General features: G+C 34.5%; 2 protein-coding genes and 1 long non-coding RNA gene across 12 annotated transcripts in view; 1 reads left to right on the top strand and 2 right to left on the bottom strand.

Annotated features, from left to right (window-relative positions):
- The window catches only part of LOC127844884 (transcription elongation regulator 1-like), a 44,597-nt gene extending 43,843 nt beyond the window's left edge, over nucleotides 1–754 (bottom strand). For 4 of the 6 annotated variants that reach the window (XM_052375423.1, XM_052375422.1, XM_052375427.1 and 1 more), the window contains exon 1: nucleotides 618–754. In XM_052375423.1, the coding sequence (XP_052231383.1) occupies nucleotide 618 (1 nt within the window). In that variant the 5' untranslated portion in view covers nucleotides 619–754. The remainder of the gene's footprint in view (nucleotides 1–617) is intronic. The other 2 variants (XM_052375420.1, XM_052375421.1) reach the window with 1 other exon arrangement.
- A 766-nt stretch (nucleotides 755–1,520) lies between these two features.
- LOC127844891 (uncharacterized) lies at nucleotides 1,521–3,823 on the top strand. Its single transcript, XR_008032937.1, has 2 exons — nucleotides 1,521–2,185; nucleotides 3,475–3,823. It is a non-coding gene; the product is annotated as an uncharacterized LOC127844891 (long non-coding RNA).
- Nucleotides 3,824–12,255: 8,432 nt separating this feature from the next.
- LOC127844887 (mucolipin-3-like) overlaps nucleotides 12,256–22,758 on the bottom strand; it is a 32,046-nt gene continuing 21,543 nt past the window's right edge. For all 5 annotated transcript variants that reach the window (XM_052375434.1, XM_052375435.1, XM_052375436.1 and 2 more), the window contains 6 exons: nucleotides 21,947–22,077; nucleotides 15,696–15,812; nucleotides 15,428–15,538; nucleotides 14,775–14,897; nucleotides 13,592–13,813; nucleotides 12,256–13,213 (listed from right to left, as the gene is read on the bottom strand). In XM_052375434.1, the coding sequence (XP_052231394.1) occupies nucleotides 13,049–13,213; nucleotides 13,592–13,813; nucleotides 14,775–14,897; nucleotides 15,428–15,538; nucleotides 15,696–15,812; nucleotides 21,947–22,077 (869 nt within the window). In that variant the 3' untranslated portion in view covers nucleotides 12,256–13,048. The remainder of the gene's footprint in view (nucleotides 13,214–13,591; nucleotides 13,814–14,774; nucleotides 14,898–15,427; nucleotides 15,539–15,695; nucleotides 15,813–21,946; nucleotides 22,078–22,758) is intronic.

The following is a 22,758-nucleotide window of genomic DNA, read 5'->3' as shown; positions in this document are numbered from 1 at the left end:
CTTTTGCATTATGCAATCTGCATTCATTATCTACAGATTTACTACATGTTAATCAAAAACAAAAATATTGAAAGTCCGTTCCATTCGTTTATACAAGAGCTCTCTTTGTACACAAGTAGCGTTATGATTTTCATTACTGAAATGATTGTAATACTAACGGAAACTCAACATTTAAATGGAACACAAATGTTTACATTTTCATCTGAGACGCACTTCCATATTTGCAAAGTATTTTAATCTAATTGAATTAATAAAAAACAACTGATACCACAAACAATGCTAAGTTGTCAATTACAGAGCAAATCAGAGAGCTAAAGAGTACATTGTTACCAAGCATTGTCTCATGAGAACGATAAAAACATAACAATGATCAAAACGTTAATCCATATACCGGTCTCTAATAAACACTTCCAAACACGAAAAGAAATCCATAATTACGTATAGAAAAAGACACTGCAGCGTAATCCGAGTTCACCTTCGACCAAATCTATTCAGATAACACATGACAACAAGAGTTACGTTTTAGAAATAAGTATTTAATACTACAAATAAATGGTATCCTGAAATGTTAATTAAATCTATTGTAAATACATTTTTAAACATTGTTATACACTTACTTGTTCATAAAAAGATTAACGACATCTGTCAGTCTTTGGCGTTGGTATAAAATAATAATGACACCAAACCAAGACAGCTGTTAGATAAAATGAAAACGATGGGCAACACAATATCATCGGGAAGCTTTTCATTGTTATCTAATTATCATATCTGAAATACAAGAGGGCAAGAATTGCAATAAGTGCTCATCTGATCACTCGCATCTGAATATAATAGTCTTTGACCCGCTTCAGATATTTTTCCGTTACACTCTTTAAGAGTTTGACACGAAATCGGTATAGAAGATGTCCGATTATTTCTGCGTTGTTGCGTTTCTGTGTTAATGAGGACTTTTTTCAAAGTAAGTTAATTATTTACAGTTAATATTAATTCTGTCACGAACATTCAAAGTTACCAGACACGCATGTAGTCTATTAACCGCTGTAAAGTATACGGTCTTTAACTCGCAACAACAACAGCTCGAAACAGTATCAAGAACGTGTATTGATATACTGGTTTCTCGAGTACGGTCATCGCCCCGATAATTATTGTTCATGTGTTAACGAGACATAGTGCAATATACAGGATACGTATTGTTTAAGAGACTATCATAGGTTTTTAAGTGCCAAGTGTGTAGCTCATAATACACTGCAACTCAGTACGTCTCATTTAAAATAAGAGGTAGCATATAACAGAAGAGCGGACCGATGGAACCTGCGACTCCTGTGTTATGACGGCAGTGTGTTTATATACACTTAACACCACATATTCACTCAGCCATGCTCAGGTGAGAACGAACATTTATGAAAAGTTCAGTAGAGATAATAACCGAGGGACTTTGTACACTACTATCGCGTAACTTGATGGCCCGTATCAGCACATTTACCGTATACTTAGTACAATCCTATAAATTAAAACTTTTATAGCTCTGTGGGATTTATCAAGTTGTTGTCATCAAGATCAGATCTAGTATTAAACTTTGCTCATAAATCTCAAACATTTAAGGATTTGTCACTCTAATGTACAATATTTATCTGCCGAATGTATCGCTCAATCAATAATTAAGCATTTAACATGTCTCCATCAGCAAAAGCTCGATAAGATTACCTGTTACATTTACTCAAAAGTTTTAAACGAAAACAATCTAATCTCAAATTTTAAATACATATGAACATATTAAGATGTTGTTGAATGAAACTTAAAAAACAACAACATTTAACCGATAATAATTGCGTTAAAACTTGACGTGTGGAACAAAGAATCATCACTTTAATGTTATTGCTTGCTATGTTCTTTATTATGTGTAGCTTAACATGTAGTTGATATAGCTAAGACAAATCAGCTGAATCGAAACACGTCGAATACGGATGTCAAACTGGCGGATTGCTAGTGTATACTTGCTAGCTTTGTTATCGCCGAAATTCACTTGAAGTATTTTAAACTAGCAACAACTGATATGATATCTTAAACGCATTGAAAGCCTCAGCCCATGTGGAATTTTACCTCAAGTATTCTGACGGCAGCCTCGGCGAGTATGCTTTTCGTACCGTGTATTATGGCTTACTGCAATCATCGTCCATTTTCCAGGGTAGGCTATGACTTTCTGAACCATTATTTAAGAATGCTCGACCAATTGCTCTTCAAACACATGCACTTTTGAATGATCAATTATAGTGCATAGCAAGGTCTCTGAGACGTTTCAATGCATTTTGTTTTTATTTCACTTCTGCCTGTTCGCAATAATGTATAGACTCAGGAGCATTAAGTAACATTGTTTCGGAATAAAATGGCATTTGTCATTTGTCCGGTCGTTTAATGCCGAGTGTCGTATCGTGTGTCGCTTAGAAAGTTTGTGTAACTTTCTCGGGTCGGGGCGACACAAGATAGGGAACGCAACTCAAGAAACGACACAAAATTGCGAAAATTAACAACGAAACACGATATTATATCGCGCAAACATAGTTAATTGTTGATTGTTGACCTAAACCTATGGACTCAGATAACTGTTACAATGAAGCTATATCGAAGTGACAGGAAAAGCTCAAAAACTAGTTTCACGACGCATTGACACAGAAAGGAATTGACAGCCTGACATATGAAAAGCAAAATGTGTATACCAAGTTTTATCATATTGTCTTATACATTTTTTTGGGCACTGCCGTATAATGTTTTGTTTTATTTCTATAAAGAGTTACCTCACCGTTGACCTTTTATACATTTTCTTTCCGTTCAATATATTTTATTTCCTCGTCAATAGGTGTGTGTGGGTCGAGGACATCCCACTCCACACCGTACATAGTTTAGAAACAATATATGCATATCATAATACATTGCAAACGTAATACAATTAACAAAAGCTTTTACATTACAATATAAACAAATCATTTTATTAATAAAGCATTTGATTAGATTCACTTAACAAAACTACTGGAAAAGGGGTAACAACAGTTCCCATTCTTTACTTTTACGCAAATCGTTAAAATAATTTGTAGTACTTAGTGCTTAACAATGCTAGGACAGGTACGATTTTGCCGCTGTAAGAGTGGGTCTAGTTTTGTTCATTTTACAATTATTAATGAACATTTTTATGAAAAGAAATAATAAATTAAAAGATCCACTTGTATTTGCATGTCCCAATATAAAGGAATGCATATTAAGAAAGTTCGAAAAATGATTGTATCCAGAAAATAATTCTTTGATTAACTGACTGCGTTAGTAATACCAAGGAAAAGAAGGTAATTTGGATGGAAGTCATTTACTTTACAAAACTCATCGTTACTGTAAAGGGTACTGATACAAATTGGTCCTGCAAAGTCCTCATTTTGTATTTTGTTAAGTATACACAATTTTATCCCATTATCTCTAATTCTGTTTTAGGAACTGCAGTATCCAGTATTTTACAAATACACATAAACATGCCGGACAAACAGATATGACGGACGGATGGTAGAATAATAGTCTCCTCTGGTGAACCGGAAGGAGGATAAACATAAAATACGGCAACTTAACTTTGTGACACTAAATTTATTTCAAATACCGTTGGTCCAGTTACCAGAAATTAAGATGTTTGTATAATCGCTTCACCATTCTACCTCTAACACGTGTTCTAACAATATTAATGGATATACATTTTTCTGTATTTCAATAGCTTGCGATAAAAAATTTATGAAAACACAAACATTCACGTCATGTTTGCAATCATGCTCAATTAAATTCGAAAAGTCCATCAGTTCTACGTTTACGTATTCACACAAGATTATAATGGTCAGAAATTGTATTGTTCATAATATGTTACTCAAGCAGTCAGGATGTGAGCGTAATCAAACTCAAACGATATATGAATGTTTGCGGCTTTTGGAAATGGAGAAGTTAGTAATATTCGTCCAGTTTGCGGTAATTGATTATTTCGGCTAACACTTCAGAACATTCATATGTATCCAAGTTCGCCTTTGATTTGATAGCTAATGATATCATCACGTTTGTCAAATTCATTTAACATTCTAATGGTTTACATAATGATAAAGTAATGATATCCACTTTTCAACGAAATCATTGTGTAAGCACAAGACACGTGTTCTGCACGCATGGCATGTGCGTGTTCGCTCACAGCTGGCTATAGGCGATATAACGCTCAGTAAAATCTCATATAAGCGTTTCCGTTTTCGAAATGGCAAGATACAACAGCTTTTATTCATTTCCCTAAGACATTTCATGAAAACTCTGAAACAGTCGATAGTCGTTAAGATGATTCATGAACATATATGCAAAGTAAGGTCCAGAAATGCTATGTTTTGAAAAGGCTACATACGATTTCTTGTGATCTACACAAAACTTAATGCTCATAAATATATTTTTCGATGTTTGAAATTTGTTGAATGAGTCGACAATTACTTTCCCTTCAGTATGCATTTGCCGCTAGAGGCGCCCTGAAAGGTTTGTCATTCTGCTTTGGGAATTCACACGGTATACATGTTATTTTTATGCTAGAGTTGTTTAAACAATGGACCGAGCCACGTATTCGGAAGACATAAATAACAATTTGAAGTAAATTTTGTTCGAATAAAAGAAACTGCAAGTAGATGTAACTTCTTTGAAACAGCAAGTTAGTTTACCAGTGTCGTCTTAACAAGAACATAAAGACATTAAATGGAAATTTGAAGGAAACAAAAAGCAATATGAATTCAATTGTGATGTACATGAAGGAATCAAGCAATGCATGTGGGCAATTGAAAACCAGAAAAGCGAATACGCAAAGGAAGTTTTATTGGAAGTTGCCAATAAAATTCACACGAGAAATAAACACATAAAGATAGCTGATACGTCAGAACACGGTTGGGAAACTGTAAGACAGTACGAACAGAACCCCTTCGCGAGTGACAAAAAAGGCTATGCAGGCGAAGTTGAAGAAAAAGCCAGCCGTCATGTATGGACACTCGGACGCAGTCCGCCAGTTGCTTGAGGGACAGGAAGGAACACATCCGGCGCCGTCCCCTTTTCCACAGAGGCCCACACCACCGTCGATTGGCTCTTTTTGTGGCTACTCTGGATGGGGTCCCCAGCCCGGGCCATGCTTCACGTGTGGACAATTCGGTCACTTCCGGCGGACGTGCCCCACCACCAGAGGTCAGCAAGAGAGCGCTCAGGCCAGGAGTAGTGATGCCACTGTGGCGAGCCCACCCGCGATCGAAAGTGCTGTATTTAAAGATGAGTATTACATTTATGAACAATATGACAGATTGACCAATGTTTGTTTTATTTACGAGCAAGGTCAAAAAGACATTATTGTTAAAAATAGATTGAGGGAACATAGCCAATTTTGGAAAAACATCGGCGCCAATCAATTTATTATTGATTTTATAGAACATGGTTACAAGATTCCATTTAATTCTTTAGCTGAAAGCGTATTGCTTACAAACAATAAATCAGCATGTGATAATAGGGAATTTGTTGGGAAAGCAATTACAGATATGTTAGATCGGGATTTGGTAGAAAAAAACCTATGTCCCACCTCGTGTTGTTAATCCACTATCTGTCTCCATTCAAAGTAATGGTAAAAAGCGTCTCATTCTTGATTTGAGATGGGTTAATAAACACGTGTTGAAACAATCTGTTAAATATGAGGATTTGAGATTAGGTTTGATGTTTTTTTAAAGAAGGGGGATTTATTATAAAGTTTGATTTTCATTCAGCTTACCATTTTGTGGATATATATCCGGAACATACAACTTACCTTGGGTTTTCGTTTGAAGATGATCATGGTGTAGTTAGTTACTTTAGGTTCAAGGTTCTTGCATTCGGGTTGGGTGTAGCACCTTATTTTTTCACTAAGCTTACAAGGCCACTTATAGCAAAGTGGGGGGGGGGGGGGCGAAGGTAAACGAGTTATTATGTTTTTGGATGATGGTTTTGGTACACACGATAATTATGAGGAGACGAAAAGGCTTGCGTCTGACATAAAGCATGATTCGCTTCTCTCTGGGTTTATCCCTAACGTAGATAAATGTATCTGGGAACCAGCACAGGAAATGGAGTGGCTGGGTGTTAATATTAATATGAGAAAGTTTTCAATAAGAATTCCTGAAAGAAGAATTAGCAAGACTATGAATACCATCAATGTTTTATTGGGCTCTGAATATATGCCAGTAAGAAAGGTAGCTAGTTTTATTGGTCAAATTATTTGTATGAGTATTGTAATTGGCCCTGTAGCTCAAATAATGATATTTGAGTATCGATGTTGCGAAAGAGTGCACGTGGAATGCGTACGTTAAAGTGTCTATCGATAGTGTAGAGCAATAAGCATTTTGGAGAGAAACGCTAAGTTTGCTTAACAAAAGATTGGTGTTACTACTAGCGCTTGCTCAAAAGTAGTATACAGTGATGCATCTGCTGTGTCTTATGCCGGATATGAGGTAGGGACGGTCAATGGTGTGGCGCATGGGTCATGGTCGTCAGAGGAGACTAAAATGTCTTCTACTAGGCGGGAACTTTGTGGAGTTTATAGAGCTTTAAAGTCATTAATTGACGTGCTTGCATGTCATCGCGTTTAATGGTTTACAGACAATCAGGGAGTTTGTAGTGTCATTAAAAAATGTTCTATGAAAAAGGATTTACAAGATTTAGCTATCAAAATATTCCATTTAACAGCAAAAAATTCAATTCATTTAGACGTTGAATGGATTCCAAGAGAAAAAAAACGGATTGGCAGATTATTTATCTAAGATTGTAGAGAGGGATGACTGGGGAATTAGTTTGAATGTATTTGAAATGTTGCAAAGCAAATAGGGCCATTTAGATTCAGATGTTTTTGCGTCAGAGCATAATGCACAACTTTTAACATTGTTTAGTAGATTTTGGTGCCCAACATCTGCAGGTATCGATGCTTTTTACATTTTACCGGAGCATGTGTTTTGGGCTGTACGTTCCTCCTGTTACTCTAATTCCCAGAGTTTTGAGTAAAATGGCGTATTGTAAAGCGAAATGCGTTTTGGTCGCGCCCGAATGGAAATCGTCTAGTTTTTGGCCACTTATAAGCGATAATTCAGGCGACTTTAGTGCATTTGTTAAAGTGCATTTTATCTTTCTGCCTACAAATAAAGATTCATATACACTATGCAGAAATGGTGTTGGCATATTTGGTACTGAAAACCTGCGGTTCAGAATGATTGCTTTTTTCGTTGAGTTTTAAAGGTTAAATCGTCATGTGTTATTTACCGAGGGAGATAATTTAGGGTATCAAAACAACCATATCATGAAATCGGTGTTTCCCTATATAACTAATTCTGATTTAGCCCTAAATTCATAGAAGGGAAATTACTCGTAAATGAGTATGCACTGAGTAGTACATCGGTTATGGCGCTTGCCTTTTTTTACAGTGACCTGTTACATACCAGGTGTGGGAACGTGCGTGTAAGCACAATACGACGTGTCGGTATAGGCTGTCGTGGTTGTTATATAAATTGGAATGGATTTGTCTGTTTTTTAAATGTGTGTTTTTATGTTGAATTTTTTATTAACACGAATTTGTGTGTTTTAATACATGTATCTTGTTAATTTTACTAGTGAAGGAGTATGCGCTGATGGTTCAACGGGTAAGGCGCATTAATAGAAGCCACAGTTGCTTGTTACACACCAGGTGTGGGAACGTGCGTATAAGCACGGTACGACGTGCCGGCATCGGCTATCGTGTTAGTATACATCGGAATGTATTAGTTTGTGCTGAGTTTTTTATTAACATAAATTTGTGTGTTTTCATCTGTTTTTTCAGAGACATGCAGATGATATAAACGCGCTGCCTGAGGTCTCGGTGGGGGGGGGGAGTTTCCTTGCTGCCGGAGTTGCTCAAAGTACATCAAAGGCATACAAAAGGGTGTTTAAAAGGTGGTGCTATTGGGTTTTCAGTAATATCTTAAACAGTGAGGATACTCAAGGCGTTTCATGTGGATTTATATATGACAACTCTAATTTATACTGCTAACTCACCAAGTCCTACTGTGAATGTTTTTATAGTATAAAGTGGTAGTATGACTTGTTGGACTTGCAACCGAGTCTAATTTAGTTAAAAAATGTGTTAGAGGCTGCTAAGAGGAGACTAAGCAAACCTTCAAAAAGAAAAGAACCGATTTCTGTATCTGTACTTGAACAAGTTTTTCACTGTTTGTATACAGAAAATAATGTGTTTAATCAAAGGACAATTTGTGCACTGTTTCTTTGTTATGCTGACTTTTTAAGAAGTAATAAGTTGTTGAACTTAAAGAGATGTGATATATTTATTTACACAATGTATATGAGTATTTTTATTCAGTTATCCAAGACCGAAAAGTATCGGGGTGAAGCATGGGTGCCTTTAGCTAGAACCGGTAATGTTTATGCCCAGAAGATAATCTTGAAAGATATTTTGTGTGGGCTAAGATACCAAGTGATTCAGAATGTTTTGTCTTCTCTTAAATGTCAAAAACAAAAGACGGTTTTAAAATAAGGCAATGTGACAAACATTTATCATACAGCAATTTAATAAAACTTCTAATTGATGCTATCAAACCTTTTGTAAGTGATACAAAAAAAGTTATGGTTTGCATTCATTGAGATCGGGTGGAGCCACGGCGGAAGCTAATATGGGTATTCCTAATCGTTTGTTTAAGCGTCACAGACGATGGTCCAGTGAGTCCGCGAAGGATGGTTATGTTAAAGATTCGATAGATGACAGGCTAAGGGTGTCTAAGTGTTTATGTTTGTAATTGTATATGTAAATATTAAGAACAATTGTTATAATATTGTATTGTTTTACAATTATGTTACGTCTAGAAGCCCGTTATTTTAATTCAGCCGGTATGCGAGTCCGAACGGCTAGTACCAAAAAATAGAGTTTTTGTTTGTTTGCTATATAGGCAAATGAGGGATATATAGGAACTCTCAGTTTTAAGTAATTAATTTCATATAGATAAAACATAATCGAACATGACTAGCGATACGAATGAGCGATAATAAATAAATAAAACTTATTCATTGTTGGCTTGTTTGTATTTATCTTCTGGTTTCCTCCACGTTTTTCTATACAAATACTTTTCGTGGATACAAGTGCATTGTCTTGGCGAAATCAGCCATTAATTTATCACTTTGGTTTTATACATTGCATGACCCAAGTTGAAATTTTATGTTATTATATATTGCTAATCAAACAGTGTAGGGCATTCTTGGAGATATATGTAGGAACGCAGCTGATAATACGTAGATTCATGTGTGCGAAGTTAATGTTATGTATCTCATGTAAAATATTCCTGTATCATACGTTCATTAAGAAATGTACTGTATTTATTACTTTTAGGTTTTCCATTCTTAATTTAAAACAATTTAATTCAATTTGAGTTGGAACACACTGCATTTCGTGCATTCACGTAACGTATTATAAAACATGGTTTTTAGGCAATCAGATTTTGTAAGGCGCTAACAATGCTTTGAATCGGATACGTTTATACATTGTAATTTAGCAATGTTTGTATCAGTTTCCTACAGCATGTTTAACATGGAAACATTTTGGATGTATAACATAAAATAAACAGTACTAAAACAAGCAGCGATTGATGGCGCAATCTAAATGTAAAGAGGGAAAACAGCTTACAAGTGACAACATCGTGAAGCCAGTAGTGCTGAAACTTTTTTTACAAATACCCTTTACTGTTTATTGAAACGTATGTTCCAGCAATTTTAACACATACGATAGTTTAAAGTTGTTTGCTTGCGATGGTTGGATTTCACTAAAGTATCTTTCCGTTGTACTAATTAGTGCCTGTTTTAATGAGCATGTGTTTTCTTCATGTTAAAGAGCCATTTTACGATCTCATTAATGCCATTTGATATTAATTGATGTCACTTACGTTGAAGGTGAGCTTTTGTGTGCGTTTTTTTAAAGTACTGTTCTTGTGGCGTAATCTCATCGCTGAAACTCTGTTTTCTGAGGGTGTATACGTGTAATTTTACGGTTTTTGAATGTGCTAATTTTGGGGATTATAGTCCACAACAAAGAATCCACCGATTGTTGCAGTGACTACTTTGCATTTTGCAACATGAACATTATGTTACATGTTAAATGATCTCTCCTGCCGAGCGGCTAAAATAGGAAGCAAATAGACTTTTAAGCGAATTGTATTGAAAATAGGAATCGTAGTTTAATTGTTACTTTGGTTCTTTTGAAAATGGTGAATAGTAAACCTATAGAAAACACATGACATAAATATCCATATACACAAAAATCGCAATCGAACCTGCAACAGGTATTTTAATGTGATAAGCATTATACACTAGACTAGTAGCCTGTACGCAGGTAGAAAATACTGAAATACTTATATATTGAGGACCATTTACGACTTTCAATATGATAACTTACATTGTTCTTTTTTGAATTGAAACAAGAAGTGCAAAGACAGCAATCACTTAAGGTTGATAAATCTTGTCCAGGATTAAACACTTCCTCAACCACTGTGAAATTATTCACCCTTTCACAATCGAGAAAAAACGGACTTTACAGTTATATATACTGGCTACAACAATCGAAACTGGGATTAGTTTTTGTATTACATATGCACATAACAAACAATATATTGAATATTTAAATAGGTCGGTAGATATTTATGAACGTAGATTTACCGGCTTTTGCACTGTTTGATATGGTAAATAATTAAACGGACACAGAATAAACGGTCAATTATATATTTGACCTTGGACTTTTGGTCTAGATACACTGATAAACATGTACGGTAATTGAATGTTATTCATAGATACATTATAACCAGACCAGGCTTGAGTTCACGTATTATTGATGAATGAAGATCACTGTTACATTCACTAGACGGTTATTTCATTAAATTCTGTTCGAAAATTTAAAACAAATTCAGAAAATATAACGATCGTTTATTGGAATTTTAAAGTTTATTGTATAAAGTTAAAAGCAGTTGTATATCACGAATGAAGTCATATAGTAATTGATTCTTTTTTATTCATCCCGTCCTTAAATCCTTCCAATCTTCCGTCCATCAGTCTGGCACGATTCGTGTGCGAAGTATTACTAAGGAAGTATTGAACGGATTTCTATAAAACTTCGTAAAATGGTACAGGGCTTTATAAGGGTATGCATATGACTATACCTATTTCTTTAGAGTTAAAAGAGTTATTGATCTTAACAGTATTGTATAGCCCCTTTGTATTGAATTTATGAGGAAAAAAACAACAAACTTTATGCAACTACGTTGATAGAGTACATCAAGAAGAAGTCCGGAGTTTAGAACTTAAACTTTTATTGTCAGTAGTTCTTTTTCCATTTTGCAAATTTTTTATTTCTATAAAGGCGTATCTTGTGTGTAGCATAACTCTGCAGGTATTATAGGTATTCGGATGAAACTTCATATCATGATAGATAATGTATAGCGAAAATTACGAGCTCAGTGAATATAGCTCTTTTATCACGTTAAACAAAGTTATTGCGTTTTTTCGCGAGTTATGCATATTTTGATGAGTATTAAATGGATTAAAATATACCTGAATATATGTTGATTAATTCTTTAATAAAATGATAAATATATATTACCATGTGTTTATCTTTTTGTACACTCTATACTTCTATTAGATTGAAAATAGAAAGTTTTGACTTCATACATCTCCAGACAACGTTTTGGGGAAAGAGAAGGGTTAAAGAACAATGACACTTCAGTGTTAATGTGGTTGTTGCCCTTTGTTTGTTTCTTATGTACTGAGCACAGTTATCAAATAGTATGTAGTGTAATATAAATGTGCAGATCAAAATTGTTGGGTTGATTTTTTTAAATTTATTGTAGAACAAAGCTCGGCTTCATATAACAAAGTCATTTTCGACTCGCGTTGGTTGCGCGTTGCAAAACCTCTGATTTCATTCATGAATTCCCATAGCTTTTTATATCTAATTTATTACAAATTGCATAAAAGGGCAAAAAATCTGCAATTTTTAAGATAGAGTATTACGTTCGTCATAAACAAAAAATGAATATTTTTAATATGTTTTGAAATCTCGTCTAATTTTTGTCTGTGGTCCAATATGAGACATAGACCGTCGAACAAAATTCTTAAGGCGTCGTTATGCTGTTTTACATTTTTAAAGCATGAGGGATACTAAAAAATAAATATCGATACATGAAAAGTGTAGTAACGTATTTGGTATTTCAAATCACGTAGCTGTTTAATATGTAAATTTCTCTGTGTGCGGAGTCAGTATTATTAAAACATTTATTACAAATTACAGACATGCATTTCTCGCATAAAAATGTACAGTGCTTACATACAATATGCAAAAATACACACACATGAAAATGAAATCCTATGTATCAAAGCATACGAATTTATATGCCTACTATGAAAATAAAAAGTTGTTTTTTTACATGTATTCACAAAAATGATTGACATAATTTATCCTCGCAATCTCACACATACGACTCTTAAGCAACGATAGGAATATTCAGTACAAAAAGTAATTTAACGCGCTAATAACACAATAACAAAGCATAATATCTTATAGACAAAATGTTATACATGAGATTTAACGCAGAGATTTTAAGTAGCGTGCGCATATCATTAATAATGGACAAGATCTCATTAGGTATAAGATGCTTTCATAAATTTAATTCAGCTAAGCAATCATATGGAAGGTTAATATCAAACGGGTTTCATCTCCCGAATATGAGGAAAATATATTGGTATCATGAAATAGGCAGAGCTGTAATCAAAACAACCGAGGAGGTTCCATAAAGTTAATGCTCCATTATAAAGACGATCAACCATAGTGTTATTCATTTTACAAACAATTAAAGAAAAAGGTCAACTTACGTATTCATCTAAAATGTTTAAACAAAGACACGTGTAAATTTCTATATTCGTTTAATTAATTGCGTCTTTTGATTTGCTCCGGATCCTATATGCCGTTTATCGATTTTCAACATTTGCAGCATGTCAAATTTTTGTATTTATGCGGATAAAATAGCCATATAAATATTCCGCTTCTTTTCTCTCCGTTTGCAGTCGCCTCTCTGTTCAAATAATCAAACATCAATACCGTTGTCCTGTTCTGTTGTAGATCTAAGTTGTCTTTATCGTCAATCTACAAAATGCAGCGATCGTTATTAAATTATACTTATTAATTATTTATTCAATTGAGAATGCGGCTGTCTAAAGCAAAAAGAACGAACACCTTAACATCAACATAAACAAAATAAAAATTAGTTTTAAAGTTATCAAGCAATAATAATGTACTGGTAAGGGTTATTTAAACTTATATTTAAAAATGTGCATGCATTAACATTAAAGCATATTTAAGATTTCGGCATTTAATTTCTGAGCGGACTCAAATACGACAGACTTAAGATTTCTGACACATAAATGGATTAGGGGACGACGCTATTAGTTACTTTTGCCAATGAGTGTCGTTTTTTCTAAGACTCTTAATTTTGTTATAAAGGATATTTATGCAATACGTTACCTCTTTAATGGTTAAATAGGAGGTGTTGATCAGAGCAATAATGAGGTTAAGCGCCAGAAGAGTGAACAGGATAACGAAACTGTAGATGACAATGATAACACTGGCCTTCAAAAACATTTCACTTCCAGCCAGCTCGTAGTGTACAGACGACACCGTTTCGAATATGTCGTCTGAATATATCAGTCCAAACAGCGTTTCGGCGTCCAGGGCTTTTGTTTCAAACTGTTTCATAAACACATTGTTTTACATGACAACACACTATTATTTTACCAGTAATGTTTTATGTCAATATTATATTCTCTATTCTACCACATAAAGTCAAATCTAAGAGACACATTTGCGTTAATAGTTGATAAATCTTTGTATTTATGTGTAAGTGCGTTTAATCTGTGTTTATGCGTCATTTTGTTTGAATTATATGTGTATGCTACAAATATTGATAATCGAAATATAGACACTTTACAAGCACAACAGTTTTTACTTTCTTGTCATATCATTGCAACACCATACACCGTGTGTAATCGGTTACCTGTAAGATATTTATATAAAATGAGAAACGTCGGCTCGTCTCGCAATTTTCAAAATGTTCAAACAACATTTTAGAAAAATATGCATACAGTCATACTGACCGCAAAAGTCGATGTGCCAATTTATAATACAAATTTATAATACAAATTGCATACACATTAATGTTCGCATGAATGAAAGTAATATGGAAAGCCGTTAAATGACATACAAATCGTGCCGTGTAGAACCTTATAGTAAGTGTGCATTTGTTGAAACACGAGCTCCATTTCAATAAGTTATGTCGTTGATAATAAACGTTGAAGCATAATGTTTTAGCATTGAACATCATTATATGTTTTGGCATTAGACAGGTTCCATAAACGTTGCGATGTATGCATTTGATGTTATAAAATGCAATTGAAATAATGTTGAATTAACGTGCGTTAATGCCTTTTTAAAACGCTTAATTTATTGAACATTTGCCCTTGTTGTTTGTATATGATTTAACTTTTCATTATCAAAATAGACTCAGATATAAATATTATTGAACATATATTCTAAAGACAAAAAAAAATAATGTTCACAAAAAAATATTTGCATTTAAATATTCATGCCAAATTATATAACTATTACGCACATTCTCGTCACATTGTCTTCTACTTGTGTAATACAATACCTTTGGATGATAAACTCCAAACGTCACAAATGCACAGGCCCAGTATCCGACAAACAGAGTCCCGGTGCATAATACGAATGCCAGTATGCTTGATTTTGCATAGTAAATCGTATGAAACAGAAGCTGTAAAAATATAAATATAAATTTAATATCAACGAACAAATGTACCAACTGCGAGTATCATTTACAAAATCATTTTAACATGCTGTAGTTTATTTAAACAGAAGGCTTCATCATTTTTAAATTTTGTGAATGACGGGTTCTGACAATATAACAGCAAATAGTACTGTTTTTTAATAGCTCGTATTTTAATTTCTCGAATCGGTGTTATTGTATTTACCGTTTTGCTTTGAACATTTGCACGTAATGAATTGAACTCAGTGTTACTTAAAAGAAAACAATTTCAGAGCGTTCACCGCGTTTGGTACGGAATTTTTGTTTATGCTGGGGAAATTTACACTGAAGAAATGACATCTAACAACTGACATTCGTTCAATCACTACATACGTACCCTTTCATGTCATTTGCTCCATCCCGAAAGAAACCTTTGCTAACTGTCTAGACTCTGTAGATCTTTGTTCGGATAGTCATAATAGCCGTATTATTCAAATGGTTAACGCATTATTATTCATATTTTATAATATAAATCTTACCGAGAAATTCTTGTTTATTTTTAAATACCGCATCGCGCCGAGCCAACAAAGTAAACACCCTATGCCGTAGAAGAACGCAATTTCGTCAAATATTCCTAGCTCCTTTTCAACCTTCAAGCACAAAGATGTTTATTTGAATAATTGCATAAAATTACAAATAGTTAATCGTAAGTGTTTTAAAAACAATACATGAAGCAAAACGCTTTAGGAATTAATAACATAATGTTGACTTTAAATCGGCATCTAAGGTTTTATATATTATTATTACCTGGTCTTTGTTTTCACTGTAGAACAAACTCTGTCCAGTGAAAATGAAGCTATCTCCGATAACAGACACTAAGGACCACCAACGCAGAAGATAAGAACCGAAATTCTTAATGTTCGTCTGAAAAACAAACATATTCGTTTTTCAATTTCAAACTTAAGTATCATAAGTATACAATATTTACATCCCTGAAGAAACTATATGAATGACAGCACTAAACATAAGATGAATGTAAAGAAAATATTTATCGAGTACATGGGCATAACGTTCATGCACTGGGTTGTTTAACTGTTGGACATCAGAAATCAAATTAAAACATAAAAGTAACGTAACACTTGATTTTAACCGCTGGAATGTTCCACAGTAGGTTTTTAATAAAATGTCCATGCAAGAAATAAATAATAAGAAACCATGGATGTCCTTATGTCTTTTTGACTTAATTTTATTGTCCTAATTCACACACATATACATGTCTAAAATTATGTTAGGTTGTTAAACCATTTGAAAAATTGTTTCAAAGGTTATCTGTATAAAATAAACGTTAAATATATATCACTTTTCAGACTTGAAACTCAGTTATTAGTTAAGAATTTGATTTTAAATTGTACATATGATCCGTTGACTACATTGCGTGCATGCTCACGATGATGTAATTTCATCCGTGACCGAACGCTTTAGCACGAGGGTTAGGTACGGTTTAATATTTTGCGAGTGCAAATGATGAAACGCGATATAATTCTAATATAATTTCACAATCATCATTCAATGTGGATTTTTAAACCAGGAAAACTTAAAATTTATTCCCAAAAGATCTTTGTTTGTGAAACGCAATGCCAATATCTGCGCTTTTTGACGATGCTGCTTCAGCGAAGCAGCTAGTCTAAGTTTTCATAGCATGAAAAAAATATTCAAAATGGCAACCTATGTAAAAGACCGAGCCAGTCCGATTGAGATAGCTCAATCTTTCTAATCGGCATACCTCACATATTATCATTGCTAACATTCTCCTAGCAGAGTTGTCGTTCGTGCCTCAACATACAACAATGGCCGCGACCATGAGAGAATGTTGACACTCGTGTCAAAACTTTCTTACAGCAATAATCGGCTAGTTTGGCTATTTAGAAACTGTCATTTAGGATATTAGAGATATGTATTCACTAAATCTCCGCTTATGACAACAATGGATGGAATTCGAAGGATATATTCGATGTGAATGAAGGACTTTCTGGATCTTGACAGCTTGACACGGCAAAATTGGCATACTGGTATTTTTAGTTATCAATTTAAATCACATTTTGCTTTATAAATTGTATGCGAGCATTTTGCGACTTATTGAATGATTATGATACCCGATATCAACATATCACATGGGATTTGCAGATCACCAAGCTGTCCTGTAATACAACATTCATTACAAACTCTTTACTGGTTTGTACTCTACTTGTTTCTATGTTAGTACCTTAAATCATTTTAAAGTTAAATGAACTGTGTCACAGTCAAAGAGACATTAAGGCAATTGTGGCCAGTTTGGATCCAGATCAGCCTGCGGTCGCTTGACAGCTGTTTGCTTAAAAGCGGTTTTCTGACAATAACAAATAGTTTAATTGGATACTGATTGGACTGCGCTTTAACTGTGACCTGGCTCAAATAATAGAATTGTCATTAATCAAACGATTTTATTTCGAACATTAATCAAGTTGTTTTTGTCTGGTCCCTTGGGATCAATGACTCCAGCACTTTCCTGTTGAGAATTGAATACTGCTTAAGGCGATGCTAGGAGGCGTTAGCTGTGTTGCACCTTCCATTATCGCTCGGTTGGTCATTGTCGGCTCTGGTACTACTAACATGTACCCCGGGCACTCTTAAGTATACTTACATGTACCCCGGGTAAGGTAAACATACTAAAACGTACCCGAATAATTTAAAGCTAAATGGGTCGTTGTCGGCTATTTTTTCATTACTTATTTATTCACATTTATGTCAATTTTCTGTAAAATGGCCTGTATATTATCGGAACACATACTCAAACAGTAAGTTGATGCAGTACTTTTTTTTAAGATAAGTTTGTTTAAGATAATCAGTTGCGCGTTTTACGACATCGGAATTTGGGCGGGAATACAACTCGGGTACAGTCTTATATCGACTGAGTACGATAACGTATATTTACCGTACCCGGGGTACCTGTAAGTATACTTAAGAATACCCGGGGTACATGTAAGTAGTACCCGAGCCGAAAATGACCAATCGAGCTCCATTATCTCTCATGAACCGACTCAATAAAACTGAGTCTGCAATATTTAATTTTTGGTTTGGTTGCTCTCGAAGGATCGAACATTTTCAGAACCTTCCTAAAAGCCTTGGGGTAGAGTGTCGACTTTGATTGCAGGAGTTTGCGCTGTGGGTTTCATCCCCAGAAGCGACATTGAAAACTAGCCAACTTTGTTATCTAAAAGGTTGCTAAACCTGATATACTAAGATCATGTGAATTTTCTCTCACATGATGGTTATCAGTGATATTATATAAATACTCACAGCAGGAGTAAACAATTGGAGAATAATTAATGAACGCATCTTTCATTTTATCTTTGACACTTTGATTTTGACATGGCCTAGATTTAAATATGTGACTTGACTTTACCAGCACTCTTGTAACAGAGCTAAATTTAAATGTACCATTGAAGATAAAATAAATCCTAATTTGCTATTATAGAAGTGTGGAAAGTTTTAAGGGTGTGACAAGTAAGCAAAAATGGGTCATTATCGAGAGGCCACAACTGATCTATGACTGTTTTAAAGCAAGGAAAATCAGTACCTGATAAAATAAATAAAAACTAATTTCAGAAGCCTGGTAACAGTTTAACGTTAATGTTACCAATGTGTCAGACCAGAGCCTTGATTTTGAAATCTAGGACATGCATGGTCAAGTCTTCATGAAATCAGGGCAAAAAATTGTATTTTAAGTACTTAATGGCCCGTGGTATAATTCTCAGATAATTTTGAGCTAAAAGCAGTATATTTATATAATTAAATATGCTTTGTATTTTGTACACATATACACAATCATGCAGTTGCATGATAACAATAAATAGTAACAAAGCCACCTATACTATAAAGGTCATTTACAAAGCCTATGGTAAACATGTGAACACATTGAGTGTAATCGCCCTCTCGTGCCAGAAAAAAACAACTCGTTGACAGTTTGTCATTTTTGACAGTTCTACTTTCACTTTCATTTTGTGATATCAAACTATTAACAATTATGTGGCTGAGAAAAATATCGCAATTGCTTATTCAATATATTCTCTGCACATTTCTTCAAAAAAACTTACATCAATACACGATTTTCTACGTTAATTCAAACATTCCTGACAGACTACCGCTTTGTTTACATGTTTCGCTTACATTTTGACGCGCATAGGTAGGACCGCATTACCGCTTGCGAAAGTTGTATTCATACTATTGCCTTCGAGGTACTTATCCGATGACGGAAAGGGCCGAAATTGTGCGATTGTGGCTCAAGTTCCCCACAGGTACTACTTCCCCGTTCCCCCAATTTTTTTTCCGTACTCAAAATTTTTCTTACCCAATTTTTTTTCGTACCCAATTTTTTTTCTTACCCAAATTTCTTTTCGTACCCAAATTGTTTTTCGTACCCAAATTTTGTTCGTTCCCAAATTGTTTTCGTACCCATTTTTTTTCTCTGCTTAATTTGTTCGTACCCAATATTTGTGTACCCAATTTCTTTTATCGTACCCGCATACACAATTGTGGTGATGTAGATAAACTCAAATTGATGCTTTTATATCCATCCTCTTCAAAAGCATCGTCACACCAGTGCTGTCAGTACTTTGATTTAAGTAAAGGGTCCATACTTCGTAAAAAAAATCAATGACCGGTTCGAAACTCGAACTTGATCTGGAAGTAATTTGGGAAATCCGGAAAGGGTTATTTTGGTTAACCAGTGACTTCGTCAAATATTTTTGGACCGGATAAAACTCAAACTTGTTCTGGTAGTCATGTAGTTAGACTCACATACCAAAAATGAGGTCAGTATTTTAAAGCGTTTAGGAAAACATTCTAACAAAGTGTAAGGAAATGTTTAAGTCCAAGGCCCGTAACTTCGTAAAAATCAAAGGACCATTAAGTGGCCTCTGGCCTCCGCAATCGTTTCCTTTTTTTTTACTAAGTGACCAAGTGGTTTGCCCAATACTTCCATGTTTCGAACTCGGTCAAGATATAATTGGTACAAACTTCTGACCGCATTTCATGAATATTGGGCATATAAAGGTCGTAATAATTAGCATGTTTGACAATGATACTAGGATTGCAATTCATCACGCGGTCTATATAAATGTTTTAGAATGATAATACCCTGAAACATGATTAACCATGGTCTTTAAAAAGACCATAATCCACCATGGTAACAAAAGTGGCAATAAATCACGGCATGAAAAAGGGTTGACCATGAATTAAGTGTGATCATTTCAAGCTCAACCATGTTTTTTTATGGTCTATCATGTTTCGAATATGAAGAACCATGTTTTAACAATGTTCCTTTTACAGGTGAGGGGTCAAAAGAAATTGTCTGACCAAGTTTCTTACGAATTTGGCACTAAATTTTGCTTCCATTTGTTTCGCTTTTTTCTGTAAAGTGACCTCGGTGTCGACCCCACATAACCTAGTTTCCAATGGGGCAAACATATAATAAGGACAAATGTTGTCACTAAGTTCCATGGAGATTGAGTACATTGTTTGACCTGGTCGATGTAGTGTTCACAGGCTTTCATTTTATTTTGTTTACTCAGTGACCCGAATATGAGTCCCATATGACCCAGTTTTTAAAACTAGTGAAGAAAGAATTATGGTTCTTGTGCACTGCATACAACCTACTTCCGATTAATCTGTCAAGTAAAACGTTCATACCCCTTTTGGTTTTCAAGATTTACTCCAAACAAAATTGAAGTGCACGAATTGTACAATGGTCAATTTATCTAAAATAGGGGAGCAAGCTGCTTCTGCATTACGCATCCCCTTAATGAGATATAACAACCTTTCAATTTTTTAGTCGATACCCTTTTACTTTTTGAAATATGCTCTGCACAAAATGCTCGTATACAAAAGCGATATTTTGAGAAAATCGAAGGCCTTTAACTAAAAAGTGGTTTCTTTGATTGGGCTTGCTATTGGACTTGGCCTCCATTTTATGATAACATTTTATTATAATCGGACCGTCTGGTGACGATCAGATAAAAACCTTTTATGTTAGAGAGTCGAAACGAAACGTCGCGGATCGACTGACGGAATGTAAATACAAAAGGTGAAACATTTTGAGAAATTTCAAATTCCATTAATCTAAAGGACAAAGTTTGGTGACGATCAGATGAAAACTAGTCGAGTGATTGACGGATTGACAGACGTTTTGTTTATTCATTGTTGAATACGCATGTATATCCAAAATAAATTCAACCTGGTTATTTGCAATATATTTACTTTACACTACCTTAAAATTTAACAAATCCGAAACATTGTTTTCATTGATTAATATTGACGGGTCCTTCTTGATGTGAACTTGATCATTAGCTAGTAATTCATAACGGGTATTCTGCAATGTTGGCTGCAAGGATCCCTTGTACTTGGGTTCAACAATGCGGTATTGTCGACATGTTATTCGAGGAACTGACACTAAGGTAATATGTAAGATTCTTTAACACATGGAAAGTGTCCAATATGCCAAAGGTTGAGCCAGTTTTTGTGCTTTTTCGTGTGCTCTGAATCTGTCGGGCTTCTGAGCTATTATCATATTTTGCAAAGGTACGTGGTATTTGCCTATGGTATTGAAGCTTCAAGTAGAGCTTTTAGTCATATAAAATGTAAAGTTGTCCAACTTACAGCTTAAACTGAAGCGATACGTGTACATATTTTGCAGTGTAAAATTGTGTAACATTAGTCCATTTTGTCATTTTGTTTGTAGGGACGTAGTATAAGCAATCAAATGTTATTATGCGAAGGATAAATAATCAAGTTTATATATGAACATGTTGTTGTTGTTTTTTTCTCGAAGAAATTAGGGACTTATTTATAAAATGACATCAAGAATTTGCAACAATGTTATACATTTGATAACATGTGAAGAATTGTATTTTGAAACGTTTGGACGTATACACGCGTAACGCGTGTTGTACATAATTTATATTTTAGATTAACCTGCTCTCCACTATCAATAATATCTACATCCGATGGCAAAAATAACGTACCTTATTATGATACACACCCAACAGCAACAGTCCAGTTAAAAAACTGAACACATCAAAAGCAATCGTTAGGGAAGTCAATACAAAGACACAGATGGCCTGCCAGCCAGTGTTCTTTTCACACAACGCTAAATCTGAAAGTATTTAAACACAGTTACATAAAATCAGTTAAATAGATGTGAATACAGCACAGGGAATTCGACTGTAGCAGTATTGGCAGCAATACGAACATCTCCTTCTAGTGAAAACCCCTACCAATAGAAATAAGTTAAGCCCATATTAAAGCGCGACGTGCACGAGTGTTTTCGGCGAAGTTAAAGGTGATCATTTTAAACCTACATGATATCTCGCGATGATTTATGAACAATATCAGATATATAGTTTTTTCATTATTAACACCATAAACTGTCGAATATATTCTGTATAATTAAAGGCATATTGTATAACTATTCACGATTATTACTACAAACAAAACAAAAAATATTCAAACACCCGTCGTAAGGGCACTGTGCTCAAAACAATCATTGAACCCTAAGTCAAAACGAAAGTTGTTCATCTCTTATTTTGTTATCTGAGAATTCGAGATACAACAAGCGTCTTTGCGCATGACGTAATGACTGCGTTTTTTCGCAAGTTAGTCTCACGTCTGAATCAGGAACCTTACGGTCAACCCACGGCGCACTTTCGTATTGCACAAAGTTTACTAAACGACGGTTCAATGCAATGTATACATGTTTATAGTTTGATGACAATCTCTACATTCGTTTCATAGTTAAGAAGAAAAATCTGTCTTTCAACGTTTATTAATATCTTTT

The sequence above is a fragment of the Dreissena polymorpha genome, chromosome 9 (assembly GCF_020536995.1).
Source record: "Dreissena polymorpha isolate Duluth1 chromosome 9, UMN_Dpol_1.0, whole genome shotgun sequence".
NCBI classification, from domain to species: domain Eukaryota; kingdom Metazoa; phylum Mollusca; class Bivalvia; order Myida; family Dreissenidae; genus Dreissena; species Dreissena polymorpha.
This window is presented reverse-complemented; position numbering and strand designations above follow the sequence as displayed.